The sequence below is a fragment of the Dryobates pubescens genome, chromosome 9, assembly GCF_014839835.1.
Source record: "Dryobates pubescens isolate bDryPub1 chromosome 9, bDryPub1.pri, whole genome shotgun sequence".
NCBI lineage: Eukaryota > Metazoa > Chordata > Aves > Piciformes > Picidae > Dryobates > Dryobates pubescens.
In genome coordinates, this window is record NC_071620.1 from 32893609 (window position 1) to 32914789 (window position 21181).

The window sequence follows — 21181 nt, forward strand, 5'->3', positions numbered from 1 at the left end:
TCACTAAGGTTGGAAGAGACCTCGAGGATCAAAGCACCCCACATGTGTTCAGTTTCTTCCCATAAATGTTCTATGTTCATCTTTTTAAAGGCACTTAAGAATCACAACAAAGTGAGACAATGTCTTTACACTGATTTTATCATGTTGGACATATGGCATTTTGTAACATTTTAAGAAACAAAAACCCAAAGTAAACCTTGAAGGTGGAAAATAAATACATTTTTTTCATGAATATATGCAGAGAGAGTGCAAAAAATTGCATCTGTAAAATGCTTAAATGCTGAATCATACAACAGAAAATTTACAAGAGCACTTACTTCTTTATACATGTCAGCTTTCCTCTTATAAACACAAAAATATTTTAACAAATCTTACAAAGATCAAACCCTTTTGCCCTTCACCAGAAGAAAAGTGGTGAAGAAAGTGTATTACCTGGAGGAGAAGAAAAAACCACCCAGATAAACAAATTGTAAGCCTAAACAAGTACCAAGGAAACAGCATCTAGATGACAAGGATTTCAGCCCTGCACACCACAGCACAGGACATGAGCCCCCAGGGAAGAAGGGCTGGCCCTGCAGGGAGAAGCATGATTCCTCCTGCTGACACAAAGCTGCTTTCTGCTGTATCACTCACCACATACACCAACAAAGTACCCTTTATTTCAAACACATGCATCTGAGGGCAGCATCAGTCCAGCCAGGAGACCTCAAACTGGGAAGAGGTGGAAGTGCTCCAAACAGCCTGGCTAAACTCAGTGCTTCCATCTGCAACACACAGAGCTAAGCACTGCCTCAGAGGGGGCAGGACAGAGGTCCATGGCTGCTGCCAGTTCGCCCCAGTACTCAGTGTCAGACTCGGACACTTTGAATCACACACATTTAAAACACACATTTGTTTCAGAAATAAGCAGTGTTGCACCAGTCAGTTCTCACAAGGTGACCCTTGGTGCCCATGATGCCAACATCAATGTAGTATGCAACAGTTCTCCTTTTCTTCATTCACAAGACTTGCTCACGGGGCAAAGCAAATGCTTGCACGAGCCAAGCTCCAAATAACTGACCAGAAGTGAGGTTTCTTTGAAACTGAAAAAAAGGCCAGTAGCACAAACCAGGAAATTAAAGGAATAGAGATTTGCTGGGGAATCTGGGGAGTTTTGTGTTTGGGTAGTTAGCTTTGGAAAGGGCCAGCTGGAGACCTTGAAGAAACTCCAGGATATGCACACGCACAGTGAGACAGCCCAGCACCAGGGCTGCAGTGCTGTACAGCTGGCAGCACTCCTAAGCCACCCAGATCAGTTCTCTGTGCATCACACCCACTGCATGGACCCCAGCAAACCACAAAGCTTAGGCACCTTCCTAAAATTCAAGCAACTCACACATTCAACCTGTCTGGGATCTCCTGGCACATGGCCACCAGAAGCTGCTGCTTCTGCTTAGGCATCCAGAAGGCACAAGCAAGTGACTGAAGTCCATAATTTTCAGCCAAGAAAAGACAAAGCCACTTGGGCAGAAGGGGAAAGAGTGGGTTTGTGTCCTCTAAAAAGCTGGTGGACCTTGTCAACCAACATCATCTTGTATAGCCCAAATTATGACAGTCATTAAAATTCCTGGTAGGCAACTGACTCTCCTAACAACAGAAATTTGCTTGATTCAAAGAACTAATTAACTTGAGGCATCATAACAAAACCTCTGATACAACTGAAAAATAAAAGTAAACTTTTGCTGTGGGTTGCACCAAATCATAGGAATTTACCCTTTCAGGAACACCACGACCTTCTCCATGGGAAGCAGAAAAGAAAGTGATTCCAGTATGAATGGAACTAAAAGAAATCTATAAAATGCTGTTTAAAAATGAGTACTTTATAATTACTAATTATAAAATACATGTGAGTAGTGTAAAATGTAGTTCTAAATTATAAAAACACATTGGTTCTGGGTAGCTTGAGTGTAGTGACACAAAATGGACCTTTGGGCTTTCTGTTCAGCACAACTGTTCATCTCAGTCTCTGTTACTCTACTAACTAGACAACAAATAAGTTAGGCTGAAGTTTTCCAGAATCTTAGCAGTAAGGTAGACCACAGTAGAATCAACTCTCATTATTCCAGAAGAGGTAAATTTGCCCACCACATGAATTAGGGAATTAGGGTCTGATCCTGCATGCTCAGGTGTGAGATGTCTTTACAACCAGTACACTCTGTTGATCTTTCCTATTGATGCTTTTTAAAATTATCTCATTATATAAGGATGCCTTAGAAGGATTCCAGGGGGGCTTGAATCCCAAAAATATGAAGCCACACAGAAGATAGGGGTTTTGATTTAGGCAATAAAAATATGTATATAGGATGTCATAGTATCTGTCAGGCTTGGAAGAGACCACAAGGATCATCTAGTTCCAGCCCCCCTGCCATGGGCAGGGACACCCCACGCTAGATCAGGCTGGCCAGAGCCTCATCCAGCCTGGTCTTAAACACCTCCAGGGACAGGGCCCCAACCACCTCCCTGGACAACCCATTCCAGGGCTTCACCACTCTCATGGTGAAGAACTTCCTCCTCACGTCCAGTCTGAATCTCCCCACCTCCAGCTTCATTCCATTCCCCCTAGTCCTATCACTACCTGATATCCTGAAAAGTCTCTCCCCAGCCTTCTTGCAGGCCCCCTTCAGATACTGGAAGGCCACAATTAGGTCACCTTGGAGCCTTCTCTTCTCCAGACTGAACAGCCCCAACTCTTTCAGTCTGTCCTCATAGGAGAGGTGCTCCAGCCCTCTGCTCATCCTCGTGGCCCTAATGTCAATTTTTCTTTTCCCAGCACATTTCCAAAAAGGTCTGCTCAACAATAGCAGCATTTCTCCTGTGAAGCTGAAAAGCTGTAGGGTTTCTTTACCTATGAGCTCTAACAAAGCAGTCCTTATTCAGGTCTTTCAGGACAACTTCTTCACTCTGAATGAGTTTTTCTAAACAAGTCACGTTTGGGATTTCTATCTTTGGCCATTTACCTCAGCATCAAATTTCTTATTAAAACCTGTGAGAAAATTGTTGGAAGGTTTTTATCCTCATACAAAGAAATCTACTAATTTCACTTCAAGAATCTTTGGTCTGAGAGAGTGGACGAAAAATAAGATCTCAAAAGGAATTTGTTTGAGAAAGATGAGAGTGACTGGGAGAAGGGAGATTACAGTGCAAAACAGACTTCAATTTTTTAAAGTGGTAGGCACTATAACACAGCCACCCTCTGTGGTAACAGAAAACAGAGCAGCCTAAAGCCAATTTCACTGTCCCATTGTGGAAATGCAGAGGATTTCTGCCTACTTGTATATCTTCAAGCAAATATAAAGGTAAGATCCAGCTACCCTTAGCCCATTTGAGTAAAAGTTTTTAACTTATCTTTGGACTTTATATTACTGGACAGACAACAGTAAATAGCATTTAGCATCATTAAAGCACTGCAGAAACATTAATTACTGCTACCCCTCATGCCTGTCTTTGGGGTAAGTAACCCCATCTTTAATAAATTATCTATTATTGAACAGAAGCAGTAACTATACCAAACAGTTCTAGAATAAATACTGCAGGGAAGTATTTATGCTATAGCATGACAGGTATTTTCCTTTTATTGACAGGTGACTCTGTAAGCAGGAATTATCCTCATTTTAACACATGGACATGATATGCTGGCCTGGATCCTCAGCTATATTTTATACAGCTTCAGAGACAGCTGGGAAATTACAGTGAAGTATGTGGCCATGGAGAAGTGCAACCAACTGCAATAAAAATCCAGATTTCCAGCACTGGTCTCCAATTTCAGAATCTGACCTTTAAACATTTAGAGCCCCATTTTCAGAAGGGCTGAATGCCCTTGCTTCAGAGGGAATACTGTAGTTGTCACTTTTGTTTCCCAAGGGAGAGAGATGTCTGTGGACCACTGTCAATGCAATGCAACCAGCCTAAAAACCCCAATGTGTCCCTCAGTTAAAGGCCCCAGGGCAAACTGGTGATGGAGGCAGGGTGGGTGGTGTGCTGTACAGCCCTGAGCTCTTCCCTGGGTGCTACCCCCACACCAGCCCCCTGCCACAGAGGAAAGAAGCAAGATGGTAAAAAGGGTGAAAGCCTGGTACTAACATGCACCACATCACACTGGTGGAGTTCAAGGGTGGATTTACAGCTACATTCATTTAGAAGTCACAAGTAGTTGGAGTCCCCTTTTTTTCCCTCTAATTTGTGTTAGCATTATTTGTCATGCTTGCAATGAGTCTCTTACAAAGTGACATTTTCTTATGAAGTTAAATACCAAACTGAAAAAAAAACCAACAAAACCCAACGCTGTAAAAAGGTTCTCACTAAACTGGTTCTCTGGACCAGTGGTGCAAAATAGCTGCCTTCTGGAGAAGAAAGCAACAGGCACCACTCCTCCCACCACTTCAGCACAGGTACAGCTCCAGTCAACAGAGTTAACATGTCCAAATGGGTTAAGTTCTCAAGTGTTCTCTCCCATGGTGCACTGGACACAGGCTTTTCAAGAAACTCATCTTCATAAGACTTCTCTTTCAAGCTCTGAAGTATTTCAGTCTTGGTCAATTTGTTCCATCTACATGGCCAGTGGAAGGTGTGCCTGTAGCTTCTGCTCTCCTTATCACACTGTTACAGAAAGACCTCCAACTAAAGCCTGGGCCACTGGTACTAATCCACATATGAGCTCCTTAGATGCTTGGGTGGACATTCTGGTTGTGCTAACACCTGCCTACTGAATTTCTACTGCTTTTGGTGCCTCCGCCAGGCACTTAGACTGGCACCAGCAATAAAAAGTGCACGTGGAAAAGACATATATCCCTTCTGCTCTGTAGGAATTAGCCTCTGAAAGGAGTTAATCTGAACTCAAACTGAGGAATTAAATGTAAATGGAATAATGTTGTTTTTCCAGACTTTACATGTGTGTGCAGTGCTTTTATAAAATATTATCCTTCATATAGTTTAATCAAATTCCCACTCTAGGGAGAGATCTGCATTGACTGTAAAAAATACTTAAGAAACCAAAAAAAGGTTGAATTTGCACTACAATACAAATGGTGACTTTGTGTCCATTGGTGCATCCTGGGCAAGACAATTGCTATCAGTTGTGTTTCTTTAACAGAGGAAAGAACTTGGCAGCTTCATTAACAGAGCAATATTAATGAATAAAAAAAAAACAAACCATGAGACACCTTAATTCCATTAGGCAGTTTAGCAAAAAAAGGATAAGGCAAAGAGGAAGAGGACAAGGAAATAAACCAGGCTAGCACAGGGTGCATTGGTAAAGCCACGAGACGTGAAAACCCCACAAATTTTAACGTGCAAGGGATATTGGTACATTGCAATGCTCGTCTGTACAGCTCCTGTGTCTTTGTCCTTGAGGCTTCCTTAAAGTAAGATTCTCAACTGCAAGTTCATAAATAAAATAGAAATGACAGTAGTGCCATAAAAACATAGGTAGAAAAACAGCACAAAGCCAAGGGCTGGACACTCTAATCTGTCACAAGTACCCTCTAGCTTTATCATTATCACTCTTAAAGAAAACACATAAAGAAAGCATTCTGTTTATTATAAATTGCATTTGCCTGCATTGCACTCTGTATTTAGAATGTACTGACTACCTTTCTGCTTCCCTTTGAAGCTGTGGATGGAGAATAAATATAGCCTTTCAACACTGGCAGTAATGCCTGCCCTCCAGTCACGACTGGTAGCAAAGTCAGACAGTATTTATAAAAGAAATCAGTTAAAAAGTAAAACAGACAATATAATTTAAGGCTTTTGTCCCTGCTAGTCTGCTCAACAGACTACACTTTCTCAAAACAAGAACATTTACCACTTCTGTTACAGTAACCAGAGATCAAAGTTAAACACAAAAAAGGTCACATTTACGGCTGCCAAGAAGGCAAAGTTCCCGAGGCTCAGCCAAATGCAATAGCAAAGATGCTCTTGACAACACTCCTCAGGTGCCTTGCTTGGAGGAGGGCAGATCAGTGGAGGGTGAGTGTGACACAACACTCAGGCTGAGTACCTCATTTAAAACCTTGCAGCCCTTATCAAAAGGGGGTTGGAATTACAATGGATTCTATAGTGCAAACTCGTATCAATTCCCACAGATAATGCACAGACGGAAGTCCAGAACTAAAGCCATCACTGGCCACTGTTGTCAGGAGCACCAGCCTTTAAGGAAATAAACACCAGGGAGCTAAGCCTGGGGGTGACTCCAGCTCTTTAGTGAGGTTTCAGTGAACAGGTATAACGGAGAGGGGGAATCAGTTCAGTGGTGAGGCACCAAATTAAAATGAAGGGTTCAATAAATTACATCCTTTCAGATTTAGAGTAACTAAAAATTGTTGATAACGGAGTTTGTTAACCTTGAGTGGGACAGAAAAAAATACCCACTTCACTTCAGCATGTTCATAAGGTTTAAAGGAGGGTTTGGCTTAGCCTGGTCCGAATCAGTCTTTAACAGGGTACTTGCTGCCACCTGATGTACATTGTTGAAAAAATACACTGACCATCACCTAGAAAAGAAACTGTGCATGATGTACTTGGTATATCCATGCACATGCAGCCACCCTACATAACACATAATCAAGATCCCAATACCACACACAAATTAGGAGCTGTATCACAGAATGGTAAGAATTGGAAGGGATCTCTGGCGATCCAGTTCAACCCTCCTGTCACCTAGGTCAGGTGACACAGGAATGTGTCCAGGTAGGATCTGAAAAATCTATAGAGGAGAACTCCATCATGGCCTTTCTTAAAATATTAGCTTCATGGCAAGTTCACTACATACTACTGACAAAAGGCATGTCCAATGGCAGGGGATATGCACACTCCTAATATTTCCAGGTAGATCTGTCATGTTTGATCTGAGAAAATAACAGTTTTCTTAAGATAGTCCAGTTGCTCAAAGGAGTGCCCTATCTTAGATGGAAATAGTTTTGTTGGTTTTTACTTCTTTAATTGAGATCAACAGTATAAATCAAATTGATTTCAATTCTGAAAGAAATGCCATGGCAGCCAGTTGACAGGAAACTGTCAAATACATTTCTTAACATCTTGTTACCTTTAACTGGACACAAGCTTGCTGACAGAAGAACTTCATCAGGCTTCTCCCTCTCCTCTTTTTCTAAAATACCCACAACTTTCTGAGAAATCTGAGCATCAAGAAGAACCTACAGAAAACATGACAGTAACAACTGGGGCTGCAAGGGCAAAGTAATACTGCAGCTGATGACGATGGTAACATTTTAGAGGTCTCATATTTAAGAGTGTGGACTACCAAATAGTGTCCCATTTTCCTTTAATGAAGCAAAAACTTATACCCTATGTACTGCACAATTATCTAGACTTTTCACTGGGACTGGTTAGTGATAGAGTAGCCTGTAAAGAATAGGCACTTAACCTCAGAATTGGCAGAAAAAGGAGTATTATTTGGTAGGTATGGCACCGAAATACAACCATTGTGCTTTCCCACATATGCTGTACAGACGGAGGCTCAAACAGACAGAGCTTTAGGTTGTTGGTGGGCTATGTTTTTTCTTTTTGCTTCGGCAAGACTTGCAAATGCAGCAGATGATGCAGGGAGATGCCACAAGCAGCAAGGGAGAGGTCACCAGTGCTATGATACCTAGTCCAACAAGGATCCCCACAACCTGAAAAACATGGTGGTGAAAAACATGTGTTTAGCTAATGTGGAAAACAAAATACAAGTTATCATACATAAGCACAGCATAGGTGACAGAAGATAGATGAAAACATGAAAATAATCATCTCAGTCCTTCACTGAAGAGTAAAATCTCTTTGATTCACACAAGCACGAGAGCTCTGCTAAGCCGACAGGGAACACACCTGTGTTCGGTTCCACATCACTGAAGCCCGCGAGTGCCCCAGCTTGTTTCTGCAAGGGCCTCTGTCATAGTGCCTTAAGAAGATATCATTCTGGAAAACAGAAGGAGAAGCTGTAAGAGCAGGTTACAGTACTGCAGGGAATGGTTCAAGGCAGGACTGGAAATACAACTTTCCTAACGCTGCTTGTAAATTACCAGCTGCCAGCAGACAAGTTCATCTGTCTTTCAAATAATTATTTAGAGAAACTTCTTGCAGTTTCAAGAAGCGTGGAGTGTTTGGGACCTCAGCCATTGTGTAGCATCTCTCCCTCCCCTGCTTTTAAAAAGCAGGAGCATATGCACTGCACCTATTGCACAAGTCCCTAGTCTGTAATTTGGTGATGATTAAGGGGCCTGTAAACAACAGGTATTTCTGAAAACTAGCAATTTGAGGGATCATACTCCTGAGGTTGTCTACCCTCTGTTCTCCTGCTATCTCTCATTTTATAGTAATTTTCTTCCTAGGCTCAATAGGAAGATTATAAAAGCAAGAAATCCCTGTTTCCTTTCTCTTTTCCCAGTAATACTTAAAGAATCCATTTCTTCTTCAGAAGGTGACTAATACCCTGCATTACCCTCACCCAGCTAGCTGTGCTGTAATCTGAGCCTGCTTCCTCTTTCGTTCCTCAGTCATACTCTTGGCTTTGGCAGGTATTACCTTCGTCTACACCTGGACCTCTTGTAACCCTCTACATTTAGAAAAACTACACTGGAATCACACCACAACAGTTTGTTTTTTCTTCCTCCTTTGAACTGATAATAACTTGGTATGAGTGTGTCTGTGGAGTCTGTGAGAATCTGACAGTCTTCCAGTTCAGCGCGGTGTTAAGCAATCACTGCGTACTGTATGCACTCTGAGGCAGGGCGTAAGACTCGTGTTGAGGAAGCACGTTCACACACATATAAATGAGGACATAACACTAAGTGAAACCTGCTTAGCATACTGAGAAAAGGAAGGATGAAGAATGAGGAAGTTTCATCAGTTTCTGGCTGTGAAATACAATAAGGAAGAAAACAAAAGCCAAGCAGCATCTAACATTTTATGTCGAGTAATTTTCACACTCCCACAGTTGTTACTGATGACTATGCCAAAAAGTGAGCTGTCATATACACAAGCACATTACATTCTCTACTCATAATCCTGCGTGGACGCTTCAAGTTGATACTAGTTGAGACTAGTTGGTGTCGCCTGATAAATAAATAGCAACCTGTGCTTCATAGTTCATGTTCATAATCCAACATTTTTATCCTCAAGCCTACTAACTAATTCCTCTCTTCAGCCAACATGGCACTAGAGATTGAGTAGTAAAGGTGACCTAATACCACATGAGCTCTTAACACACCTGTCCATGAAACAACCCCCTTCACCCAGTATCATACCAGTTTTTGGACAGGCTGTGACTGCTGCAGTTGGAGCAGGTCAAGTACACTTCCAGCTCTCAAACAAACTAACTTTACTGCACTGGAAGAGGGAATGAGACAAAGTGCTGGAACGGACCTCCAGAAAGAGCCAGTCTGTCCCGTTTCACTCAAAGACCTAGCACAGGACCTACACACGATGGGTATAATCCTTTATAGGAGTAGAATGTTGATATAAATAAAAAGCACTCAATGAATGAGAGGCAAAAAATTAAGTAAGAAGCTGAACTGAGTTAAAACCTACACTAGGATATCAGCAAATTGGTGGAGAGGTTGTACAGGGCCTCATAATAGCCTCAACCACATTACCCTTTAACTAGCTGCTTTTTGTTGCAGCACTTACATCCAAGTTCTGTAGACAGTACCAGCAAAATGTGTGCTTGCAGTTCTTGCACATCATCTGAGCACATCCCTCATTTCGCTCAATATATATCCGGCAAACTGGGCACTGCTTAATTGGTGCCTCTGTCTCTGTTCCAATAAGGGATCTAGAAGAAAAAGGAAATATTGAAGTGAAATGGGAATGTAGTTACTGTTGATATTCACCTCCACTGCCTAATGTATACTGTGATTATTTCAGAGAGCATCTAATGTTGTCATCTTAATGCATGAAGCTTGTTGCATTCAGTACAATACACTGAAGTACTCTCACTACTAGGTGTAAGAGCATGTAAAAGTGAAACTCCATGCTACATAATATTTACAGTACTGTAAATAGCCCTCAGCTCCACCAAAGCCAAAGATCAAACCTAGAGAAGACAAATCATGGCTCATTCCTATTCAGTGAAGTCTCTAGCAAGCACAATGTTTAGATTTTTCAGTGTCTTTCATTTCTTGCAAAAGATTATAGAAAACTTTGAACACATTTGACTGAACCAAATCTGATTCTGAAAACAAAGATGGATGGCCACAGATATTATATAATTTAAACACAAAAGGGTGTTTTGTTTTGGGTTTTTTCCCCTGGAGATTAATGTCTTATGCAACCTTTCGTGTAAGTTATTTATATCTAAGCAAAATGAGATTAAATCAGATGTCTCACACCAAATGGGACATCTTACACTCTGTGTAAGAGTTAAGAGTCAACTATGATGAGATTCTATAAATACTAAGCAGGGGTGATTTCTTAGTCACAGTATAAGCAAACTTTGGATGTCAGAAAATTAGTGTATTGGATTTTTCTTATGGGCACAAGTCAAAGTTCTAGCATGCAAATCCTGCAAACAAAGCCTGGAGGCAGATTCAAAGCCCCAAAGGGTTTCACCTACCAGAAGTGTCAGTGGCATCACAGATTTGGTAAGCACCCAATTTCAACTAATAATTTAACTAATATTTAGATTGGAATTATGTTTAGGAACTGTCAAGAGAAATGGAAAGTCTCTGAGAATGAATTCAATGAAACTAGCACGAGGCACAAAGATAGCCCTTCATGCCAAAAAGAAGAGAAAGATCATGTTGCCTCTGTGGGTTCTCCTCTTACCCCTGCTCAGTTAGTATTGGAGTAGTTAGGTTTTCCTGGCATAGACGCTGTGGGTGCCAGGCCTCCTTGCAAGAAGAGCAGAATGTCAGGCGGCAAGCTGGGCACTCCACTGGCACTGGTGCTCCTGACTCGCTCAGTGCAACATGGCACACCGTTTGGCAGTCAGCTGCAGGGCACCACATTCTCTGGGGATCCAAGTGAACTTCTGAAACGTAACAGAGAGAAACTGGTTGCACAATCCTCTTCTCATTCCAGCAGTATGTGACTAGGTAAGCAAGTCCCAATTCTGCATGTGGGTGTGAAAGCTGAAGCCCTCTGTGCCCATGATACCCACAAGCATTTGGGCCTACTCCTCCTCTTTAGGCAGCTCTCTAGTTGTGCTCTGCTAAGACAGCTGCACTGGAAGCATGGCAAGAATGGCAATATACAACGTGAAACATATATTTTGCCATTATAGGGAGATATAAAAGATGAACATAAGGGCTGCTTGCTGAGAAGTACACATCTTGTGACACATCTCTCACATGTGCACACCATGCATTAGCTTTCATGTAAATGGCAGAAGAACTGTCATTAATACCAAGTCAATTCCCATACCTTATATCTGCCCTCTACCTACAAACTGATTTTCACTTTATAATATGATTGTTCTTTGGCAGGTATGAGATTACAACAGTGAAAGCAAGATTCAGGGTGGAGACATTGATTTGCAGATATCACCACATGGCAGAGAATGATAAATGTTGATTCTTCCTCTCACATTCCAGCCTTTATTCAAGGAATTTGGGCTTGCAACAGAAATCCAGCTGAAAAACTTCATTGTTAGGGCTGTCCAAGGTGTGTGTGCGTTCTGCTGGCACAAGTCACAGAATGGGTGACAGGTTGGACTTGGTGATCTTTGAGGTCTTTTCCAACTTTATTGATTCTATGATCTGGGTTGCAAAGGACCTCCAAAGGCCATCTAGTCCAACCCCTTCTGCAGTAAGCAGAGGCATTCTCAACTAGATCAGGCTGTCCAGAGCCCTGTCGAGCCCCACTCTGATTATCTCCAGGGATGGGACCCCAACCACCTCCCCAGGCAACCTGTTCCAGTGTTCCACCAGCCTCACAGTAAAGAACCTGTTCCTAACATCCAATCTAAATCGGCTCTTCTCTAGTTTGAAGCCATTGACTCTTGGTCCTAGCACTTCAGGCCTTTGCAAACAGTCTCTCTCCATCCTTCTTGTAGGCCTCCTTCAGGTACTGGAAGGCCGCTATTAGGTCTCCCCAGAGCCTCCCCTTCTCCAGGCTGAACAACCCCAGCTCCCTCAGCCTCTCTTCATAGCAGAGGTGCTCCAACCCCATGTCCAAGTCCCTCAGGTGCAGCCAAACACTCCTATTCTGCAGAGCCTCCTTAGGAAAAGACTGTTGTTCCTGTAATAGCTATCTGCCTTTCCTTCTCTGGTACCAATACTGAAAATAAATAGATGGAGGGGATGTCTCAGAAACAGGTGGAAAACCCTGACTGTGAGATGTCAACAGGCATTGTAATGTTCTCTGTACCTCCAGCAGATAATACATTGTTCCACTTGAAATAAAAGGCTGCAGAAGGGCCCCAAGACATATTCTGTGGCAAAGTTTGCTGAAATAGTTGAAGGCACTTCCTCCAATGCACACAGCCCCTGCCTGCACTACTTCTTTGCTGGAGGTTGCCAGTAGCCCACAGTGAAGGGGGCTGGTGGATCTGTATCTAGCAGATGCTCCAGTCAGCATGAAAAACAGTGGTATCAATTCAGCGTCCAGATACTCAGAAATTAGGAAGTGTACAACTAGAAATGTGTTCAAAGTAGTAAAATTCTCTCCCAGGCTCTCTAGCATTTACATACATATGCATGAACATCCAGGGAGAAGGACACCCCACAGAACTCATCACCTAAAGTACACTAAAACCTCAATTCTCCTTCACTATGCTATACCTTGACAAACTCCAGTTTGTCTAAAGCCATCCCTTCCTCCCACTTATCCAGAACATTTAGAGTGAGGAACTGCATCAGGATGATCACCTTCTCTGCTGGCTGCAGGACACACAAGTACACAAGGCTCTGATGACTTCAGGTAATTTTTAAGTCTGTGTCAGAATGCTCTGACAGCTATAGAGAATTTCTACATCCATGGCAATGTCTGTCATCTATAATTGAGGCAGTGCCAGCAAAACACCTGTATCATCTATATATCTAATCTTAGAGTTGCTCTGTTGGAAGAGCATGGAGAAGGTAGAAATTACTATGAGGATGGGAGTTCATGCCATACATTCCAAAGTGCATTTTTGATTGTGGACAGAATCCAAGCCTGGGTACTGGAGACTTCTGGCAAGTACTGGGCAGCAGAAAAAAATCACTGGTCAGTTTATCATTCACAGCAAACCTCTTATAACCTCTTTGGAGATGAGGCACAAAAGCAGAGATTTGTTGAATGATGAGAGCGGACTCAAGGGGCCTCCAGGTAACAATAGTGTAATTGGCATAATATGATATGACTGAACAGCTCCTGCTCCACCACCACCATTTTTGTACCCATACCAGAGCCAGGGGCAAGACCCTCAACCAGCCAAGATACCACACAGAGGAGCTTAGCTCCAGTAAGGAGGCCCAGCCAGCACCCGTGGAGGACATTGGAGTGGTCATCAATTGTCTTCCTAGCTAACCGGGGGGCCACCAGGCCCCCCGGCCTTTGTTGTCACCACCACCATCACCCAGTGTGCACCATAGGCACTCACCAGAGATGAGAGGAGGATCCTCTAGCCCAGATGGGCTCAGCTTAGGGCTTCTGCCTTTCCTGGGGGGGATTAAAAAGGGGAGTGGGTGGGGAGGGCAAAGTAGACACACCTGGGGTGGGAGGAGTCTCCAACAGAGCCCAGGTGCTCTGGGATTTGAGGGAAAAATGGGGCAGGTGAGGGACTTTGAGGGTGTCAGGTAATGATAGGACTAGGGGGAATGACAAAAAAAAAAAGAAGAAATGGGTAGATTCAGTTTGGATGTTAGGAAGAAATTCTTCACCATGGGGGTGGTGAGACACTAGAACAGATTGCCCAGGGAGGTGGTAGAAGCCTCATCCCTGGGAGGTTTTAAGGCCAGGCTGGATGGGGTTCTGAGCAACCTGCTCTAGTGTGAGGTGTCCCTGCCCATGGCAGAGGGGTTGGAACTGGGTGATCCTTGAGGTCCCTTCCAACCCCAACAATTTTATGATTCTAAAACAATTTTGCAGTTTAGGCTGGATGTTAGGAAGAAATTCTTCACAGGAAGAGTGATTGGCCATTGGAATGGGCTGCCCAGGGAGGTGGTGGAGTCACCATCACTGGTGGTGTTTAAAATAAGACTGGATGAGGCAATTAGTTCCATGGTTTAGTTGATTAGATGGTGTTGGGTGATAGGTTGGGCTTGATGATCTCAAAGGTCTTTCCCAACCTGGTTAATTCTGTGGTCCTGTGATTCTGTGATCTACCTCCAGCCACCTCAAGAATCTAGTTGCAGTTTCTCCTTTTATTTTATACACTTATACTCTTATTATACTTTATATATTACTTATTATTACTTACTCTTATTATACTTTATATATTGCTTATACTCTTATTATATATACTTTCTTTGCCACCCCAAACATACAAACATTTAGCTTTCTACTGAATGAAAACCACACCAAAATAGTTTGCAGCTTCACTGCTGCAAAATTTGTTTGCAGGAGAAGAGAGCGACATGGATGGGCAGTACAAAATATTTCCCAGGCCAGGTTAGGGTCATGTCTGAGAATAGAGTTTCAGGTCAGCAGAAGCTAATAAGCCAAGTCCAATTGAAGAATCCAAGAAGGTCAGCTTTGGGGGCAGCGCTAAATCCAGGACAGACAAAAGGTCTTGGCCAGGGCTGGGATTAGTGCTGGTGTCCAGGCCAGAGCTTTACTTAGCAGGAATCATTGTTCCTAGGCATCAGTAAGTTGCATTTATTGCTGGGGCCAATAGGCAAGACAAAAAGGCTATGTTTAAGCCTGCCACTTGGATGCCAGTGTTACTCATCATAAAGGAAGACAGATCTTAGAAACCTAATGAAGAGACATAGGAGGATTTGTAAGACTTAGGCAAGAAAGAAAAAGAGGATTTAAAAAACAGACAAGTTTCAGGCTTCTGTCTGTGTGGGAGGCAGCAAAAAAAAAGATTTAACAGGAGTTGGACAAAAGATCATGAGTTCAGCTTTGGTTTGTTATAAAGGAGGAGTTACCAGGAAATTACTAGTTTTACAGTGTTCTGGAAATAAGGTTTTACATGAAACAGATTAATGTATTGCAAGAATGTTTCTCTTTCTTCACCCCTTAATATGGTGATTTAACAAACTCTAATTTCCACTGTCTAGTCTGTAGACAAGCCACTGCTTGGCTTCTGAACTTGAAGAACTTCCTAAGGAGTTAAAAATAAACAAGAAGAAGGTAAAATAGCACTCTGCCTGAGTGCTTGCAAATTATAGCTATAATCTGTATCTGCCCACAGATTCTGGGGCAACCTTGCATCTACTCATTTTGCAGTTTTTCTATTTTGTGGTCATTCATCATGACTCAAGTCAGGTGAGATTCTGTAAAAATCCATACAGTATTCTGTCTGAACCTCTTCTCAAGTGCAGTACTGTACCTAACTTTTAGAGTCATCTGTCTTTTCATATACGTTCCCAAACCATCTGTATCTAAGTATGTATGCAAAGCAAAACCACAAATAGAGTCTTTAAAGGTGCACCCTACACTAGCCTCCAGAATCACGTCTAGTCCTATCAGTACAACTACCACCTAAGGGACCCAGGATGAGCGTGCTGCAGGAAGAGCAATGGAGCCTCAGGCCCACAATCCGAGAGTGTCGCCTACAAGCTTGAGTGAAAGCATGGTGTTTCAGTGAGATGCCACTCTGTTGATTCTGCTTCACTGAAATAGTTTTACATTTGTCTGTGGAGCACAGTGAGACCTGGTAATTGTTCTGAAACTATTTCAAACGAAAGACAGCAGGAATAGGCTTTGTCTTTGCAATATGAACTACTGCTACCACTACTGACACCGTGAAAAGAAAGGTAAAAGAAACCAAAAGGTTCACACCTCGTTCAAACTTCAGCCTCTTGTATAACTGGAACTGGTCAACAGGCACCAGACAGGCAATCTGAAATGAGAAACAAACACATAAAAAAGCATTGGAAACATAGACATGACAAAAATTAATAAGCAAAATTAATCTTTTCTCAGTTTTCTTACTTTTCTTTCTTTTACCACCATGCTCCTCTGTACCTTGACTTCCTTCTCCAAAAGCTAAAAGTAGTTTGTGGACCTCTATGATTTCAGCCCAGCAGTTTAGCCCATGTCTTTTTTACCATGCGTGGGAAAGCCTTCTCTGTGGATTCTGTATTTACTTCAGGCTTCTCAGTTGTATTTCATGTTGCTTTAATGTAACAAAGGGTCACAGCCTGTTAGCCTTGCTGAAGGCAGTATGTTGTTCATGCATAGAAATATAGCTCAAGCGAACAGTTCTTCATTCATGTCTCCCAGTCCTAATAGTAGAGGTCACTTAGCTCTCAAGAACTTAAAAGCTAGCCTGCTTTCCGTGTTTTATTCCCTTTATGGGCTTGGGGCTGAGACAGTTAATGTCATTGCTGGTGGAATTTGCTGTAGAAACACATCAGCCCCCTGGGAACTAGACTGAAGTTAACAAACTTAGTTGGCAAAGAAAAACATGCTTTGCTGATACATTTTATTTACTACCATAATTAAACTAGCAACCTGAAAGCCTAAATGCGCTAATCTCCAATTAACAGCCCATGTAAGAAAACCAAGTATCCTATTTAAAACCAATAAGCAAAGCTGCCTACGGAATAAGGAGGAGTTAAAAAAACAACTTCACAAACACTTCAGGAGACACGTTTGTTGGACTGAAAATCTGTGATTGTTCTCTTTATTTGGTCTGGTCTGTATCAGCACAGAAAATTTCTTTCTTGTTTACTGAAAACAAACCTAGACTAATACTAATACAAGACCTGATCATTTGAAGCGCTGTGAGACAGTGTAGAACTGACAGCTTTAAGGTGAAGGACTCTCAACCTGCCCATTCAGCATCCTACCACAGCCACTCAGATTACTTTAAAAGGCAAAATTGTGTCCTCTGTAGACACTGGCCTTTGCTATCCTTCTAGGCTGTGCAACATAACACTTGTGAGAAGAAATACAAAGACAGAAAATTCAATATATATTTAATATGATACAGTGAATACATTTGCCTTCATTGGTAAATAAACTAATATATATATTTGTACATTATAAAATATGACATTGCTTTATGAAGGTCTCAAATAAACTGAAATTAAAATTGCATTTAGAAGCACATGTTTGGATCATTTATTTGACTTAAATCAATGCCATGCAAAACATAATCCAAGTGATGTCAAGAATTAAGTGTTCAAAGCGGCTTAAAAGACATAGTTGATGAAATCAAAGAATTTAATATGAAAATGGGAAACATGAACAAATCTTTACCAAACATATTCTTAGTCAAGTAAGACAGCCCTTGGTAAAAGTACTGTCCTCACTCAGCTTCTGAAATCAGGGTACAAACTATTTTAAATATGAAAGTATTTGCATGAGTAAACAATATTGTGTAAATGTGACTGTAAGATACAGCTTCCTGGGAAACTCTTCACTGTTCATCAGAAGTCAGCTGAAGTGCTCTTGAAAAAAAAAACAAAAACAAAACAACAAATAATAACTTAAACAAGAAAAAAAGAGTGAAGTTCAGTAGCTTCAGCAAAGAATTAAGCCAACCGACAAAGGTATGTAAAACCCACAAGGCACATTATTTCAGTATGGCTCACAAGGCAGCTTCAGATCTAAAAGGGGTTTGGAAATCAAAGAGTCATCTGCTTTTCTCTAGCTGGGTGAGCACTGGCAACTAACTCAAATTTTCCTCCATTATGAATGAATTGAAACAGCAAGTCTCAATGCTGTAAGAGCCACTTGAGTGAATTGTTTAGCTGTCTGGGGTCTTTATGTCCCTGCTTTTGCTTTTAACAAACAGTTTTTCAAGGGCAGTTCCATTGAGGCCAGAATTTCCCATGTATTAAAAATCTCCCCTTTTAATTACAGTGGAAGCAGTGTTAGGAGTTTTATTCCAGTAGAGTCAATGCTGAAAGCTTCCCTTTCTTCTATTGAAGCCTTCATCTTACCATGCCAGTCTTCCCCACAGGTTTCACTCAACCCCACTCTTCTTCCTTCATATCCTTAGCTTCCCCAACCCTGCATGCCTTTCTGGGCATGGAACACACGCAATCAGTCACCTCTGCCACCAACTCCCCCAGGCTTTGAAAGACCAGCTCCCAACGGAATTCCCATGGAGTTCAATTTGAAAGGTGCTGAGCAGAATCCTCACACAGTTTTAGTCTCTTTAGGCAAGAAAGAAGGAATGCACAATCTGCTGTTGCCTGAATTCAGTGCCACGTCAAAGCTGCATGGGCAAACTCGACTGGGGGGTAGGGGGGGAGAAAGAAAGAAAGAATAAAAAAAAAAGACCCTATCAGGTCCTCCCCAAACCCCTGCAAATCCTTTCCTCACTGAACTTTTAATCTCATTTATGTTTAATCGAGGACAACCGTAAGCGTGGTAAAGGGATTAGGTGTTTATCTCTTTCTGTTCATCCTCACACGACTTCTCCAGCCCCACACAGGAGCCCATCCCAAACACCTCCTTTCTTACACTACCAAACACACACCCCTAGCATGGAGATATGGAAAGGAAGCAAACCAGCAACCTGGCAGATGGCAAAGGACCAAAAGAGACTGAAAGCACGTCAGAAAGCAGTTTTTCATTCTAGGCTATGAAATTACACAATGTAGAATGAAATGCTATAGGACAAGTCTGGGGTTTGTTTGGGTTTTTTAAATACTGGGTTAAGGTTGCAATACAAATCTGTGAAGAAAATGAGAAGCAAGGAGTCTCCTCTCCTGACCTGATGTTGATTTAAGACTTATCAGACTGTTGGGAGTTAAGTAAGTTTTCTCATTTGCTATGCTTTGTAAGCAATGTCTGAAGTTAAAATATGCCTGTTACAGAGCACAAGAACATGTAAGAGCTCTCACCAAGAACAGCAACTTTCACCTGAAGTAAAAATATCCATGACAAAAAATAAAAATAGTGAAGGCTCCCTACCACAAAAGGCTCCTGCCAGATCCTTGCCAAGTGCCCCAAAAGATTACCTAAAACAGAATGATAACCAGGGGTGCTGTTACTACACAAAACAAAAGAGCAAAGGAAGGAAAATGAAAGGGTTTGAAATATTTGGGTTCAGTTTGCACAGGGGCAGGCTGTTCCCTGCAATCTGCAACCTGGGCAGTGCAGCAACCAGGAGCCAAGAAAGAGCAACTCCCCTGTTTTTAAACACTGCATACCACAGTGAAAAGGGAAAATCACTACTCCACCTATTCTCAGGCTTTCAAGGCAGATACAAGGAGGCAATCAAGAAAACTGAATACATCTTACTTCCTTTCACACCCACATGAATCAAACCTTAGTAATGCCAAGGGAGGGAAGGTCACCAGGACAAGTGCTTCTCCCTTTCTCACTTCAGCAGATACACAGTATGGGCAGATCCTGCACTGGCAGCAGCAATGGCCACTTGCAAAAGCTTGCATTGCCCATCTCTGCAAAAGTTCCTCTCACAGAGGTACACTTCAGTTTTGCAAGGAGTGCAAAATAGTTTTTAACTTGGACTGTGGTTTTCTTTTGAAAGGGGCACGGGAGTTCAATCTTTTTATTGTCAGAAATTACAGGCACACTTTGTTCATCACCTACCATGCTCACTAGAGTCATCATGAAATCTTACATTATTCATTTTCTCCAATAAGGAGCTCTTCTCTTTTTTAGTGGCAAATAAAACCGAAATTAAGACTCCCTCATTTGCTCCCCTTGGGTTTATTTAAAAGAAAGAAGAACAAAGATCTCAATTTTGACCCTGAAAAAGATAGGTCAGCCTGAAACATTTTCTTACCTTCTTCCTCATCCTACCATCTCGATCACCCCTAGCAAAATGTAAACCAATTTTCAAATTAAAAATAAAATGGGTATTTTAATCTGACTCCCAAAGGGATTTTTGTTCAGCTATGTATGGAATAAAATGCAACTAAGAATTCTAAGATCTGGGTCGCTGTCCCATTTGAGCATTTTTTTATAGCTGACAACCCTCTGTCAGGTTATCACTGGTGTAGATCGCGGCTTCACACAGATGGTGGGACAAAAAGCAGAATCGGCACTGCAAAGGGCTAATTCTCCCTATGAAACTTAACAGGCAAAAGGAGAACCCAACTCAGTATCACCTTTACTGCCTGCTGCACAATTTGAATCCAGATCATATCATGTTCACCTTGGCGTCAATGTTACAATCTTCAAAATGATACAGGAATCGGAAATAGCAAAGCACAATCCTCTCGACACTATCCAAATGACTACTGCCTTAGAAATCCCTGTATGTTAGTTAAGACTTACACTGGTGATTGGATTTGCACCAAGTAAACCCATTTCAAAGCGTGACAAATTGCCCCTTATTTAAATTGGAGATATTAACTGGTCCAATTAAATCTGTGGAGCAAACTCCCAAGAGAGGCAGGACTATTCTAGACAGAAGTCTGTACAGTTGAAGAAAACTGCATTAACATAAGTTGTTCCACCTATCTTCTGCTTCCAGGAAGGAATCCAAAACTTTGTTTATTGTACTATTAGAGCTTAAATGACAAACATCTTGTTTAATGAGATTGCTTTTAAATTTCCTTTTTGTGTGTGTAACAACCAGCTATTTGAAACAGACTCTACAGCAAAAACCATTGCCTTCTCACAACCAACATCCACTCATTTCTACTTAAAACAAGCTATGCTAGAAGCAGCTGCTATCTTGATGTAACAGGTCACGATATGACCTAGGTTTACACTTGATTTCAAGTGCTCCAGTGGAACAATTCCTTCTGTTTGAATGCATTATTTGTGAAAAGAGAAAACTGCTGGGGAATGTACCAGTTTCAACTACATTCTGTTAAAGTAAAACAAACAAAAACACACACACACACAAAACCACAAAACAATGGGAACGAAAAACAAGAGTGGTTTTAGGAATCATACCTTCAAAGTACTGAAAAGTGCAATTACCTTCAAAGTACTGAAAAGTGCAATTTTCTAGTTTACTCCCCAAAGACTGATGAAATACTCAGCTCTTTTAGACACACATTCCTACTACTCACACTTGCTCATTTCTTTGTGCTACACAAGACGACAGTCTATTCCCTGATTAAAATATTAACTAGATATTTCACCCCCACTTCGCTCCCCAAAAGCAGCACAAGAAGCATGT

At 41.8% G+C, this 21181-nt stretch overlaps 1 protein-coding gene across 1 annotated transcript in view; it reads right to left on the reverse strand.

Moving 5' to 3' along the window:
* Window positions 1-7243: 7243 nt before the first annotated feature.
* Window positions 7244-21181, reverse strand: part of RNF144B (ring finger protein 144B) — a 49164-nt gene continuing 35226 nt past the window's right edge. The window contains exons 4-8 of the mRNA XM_009906577.2: window positions 15904-15964; window positions 10801-11005; window positions 9664-9808; window positions 7864-7953; window positions 7244-7667 (exon numbers count right to left, since the gene is read on the reverse strand). Coding sequence (XP_009904879.1) covers window positions 7527-7667; window positions 7864-7953; window positions 9664-9808; window positions 10801-11005; window positions 15904-15964 — 642 coding nt within the window. The 3' untranslated portion in view covers window positions 7244-7526. The remainder of the gene's footprint in view (window positions 7668-7863; window positions 7954-9663; window positions 9809-10800; window positions 11006-15903; window positions 15965-21181) is intronic.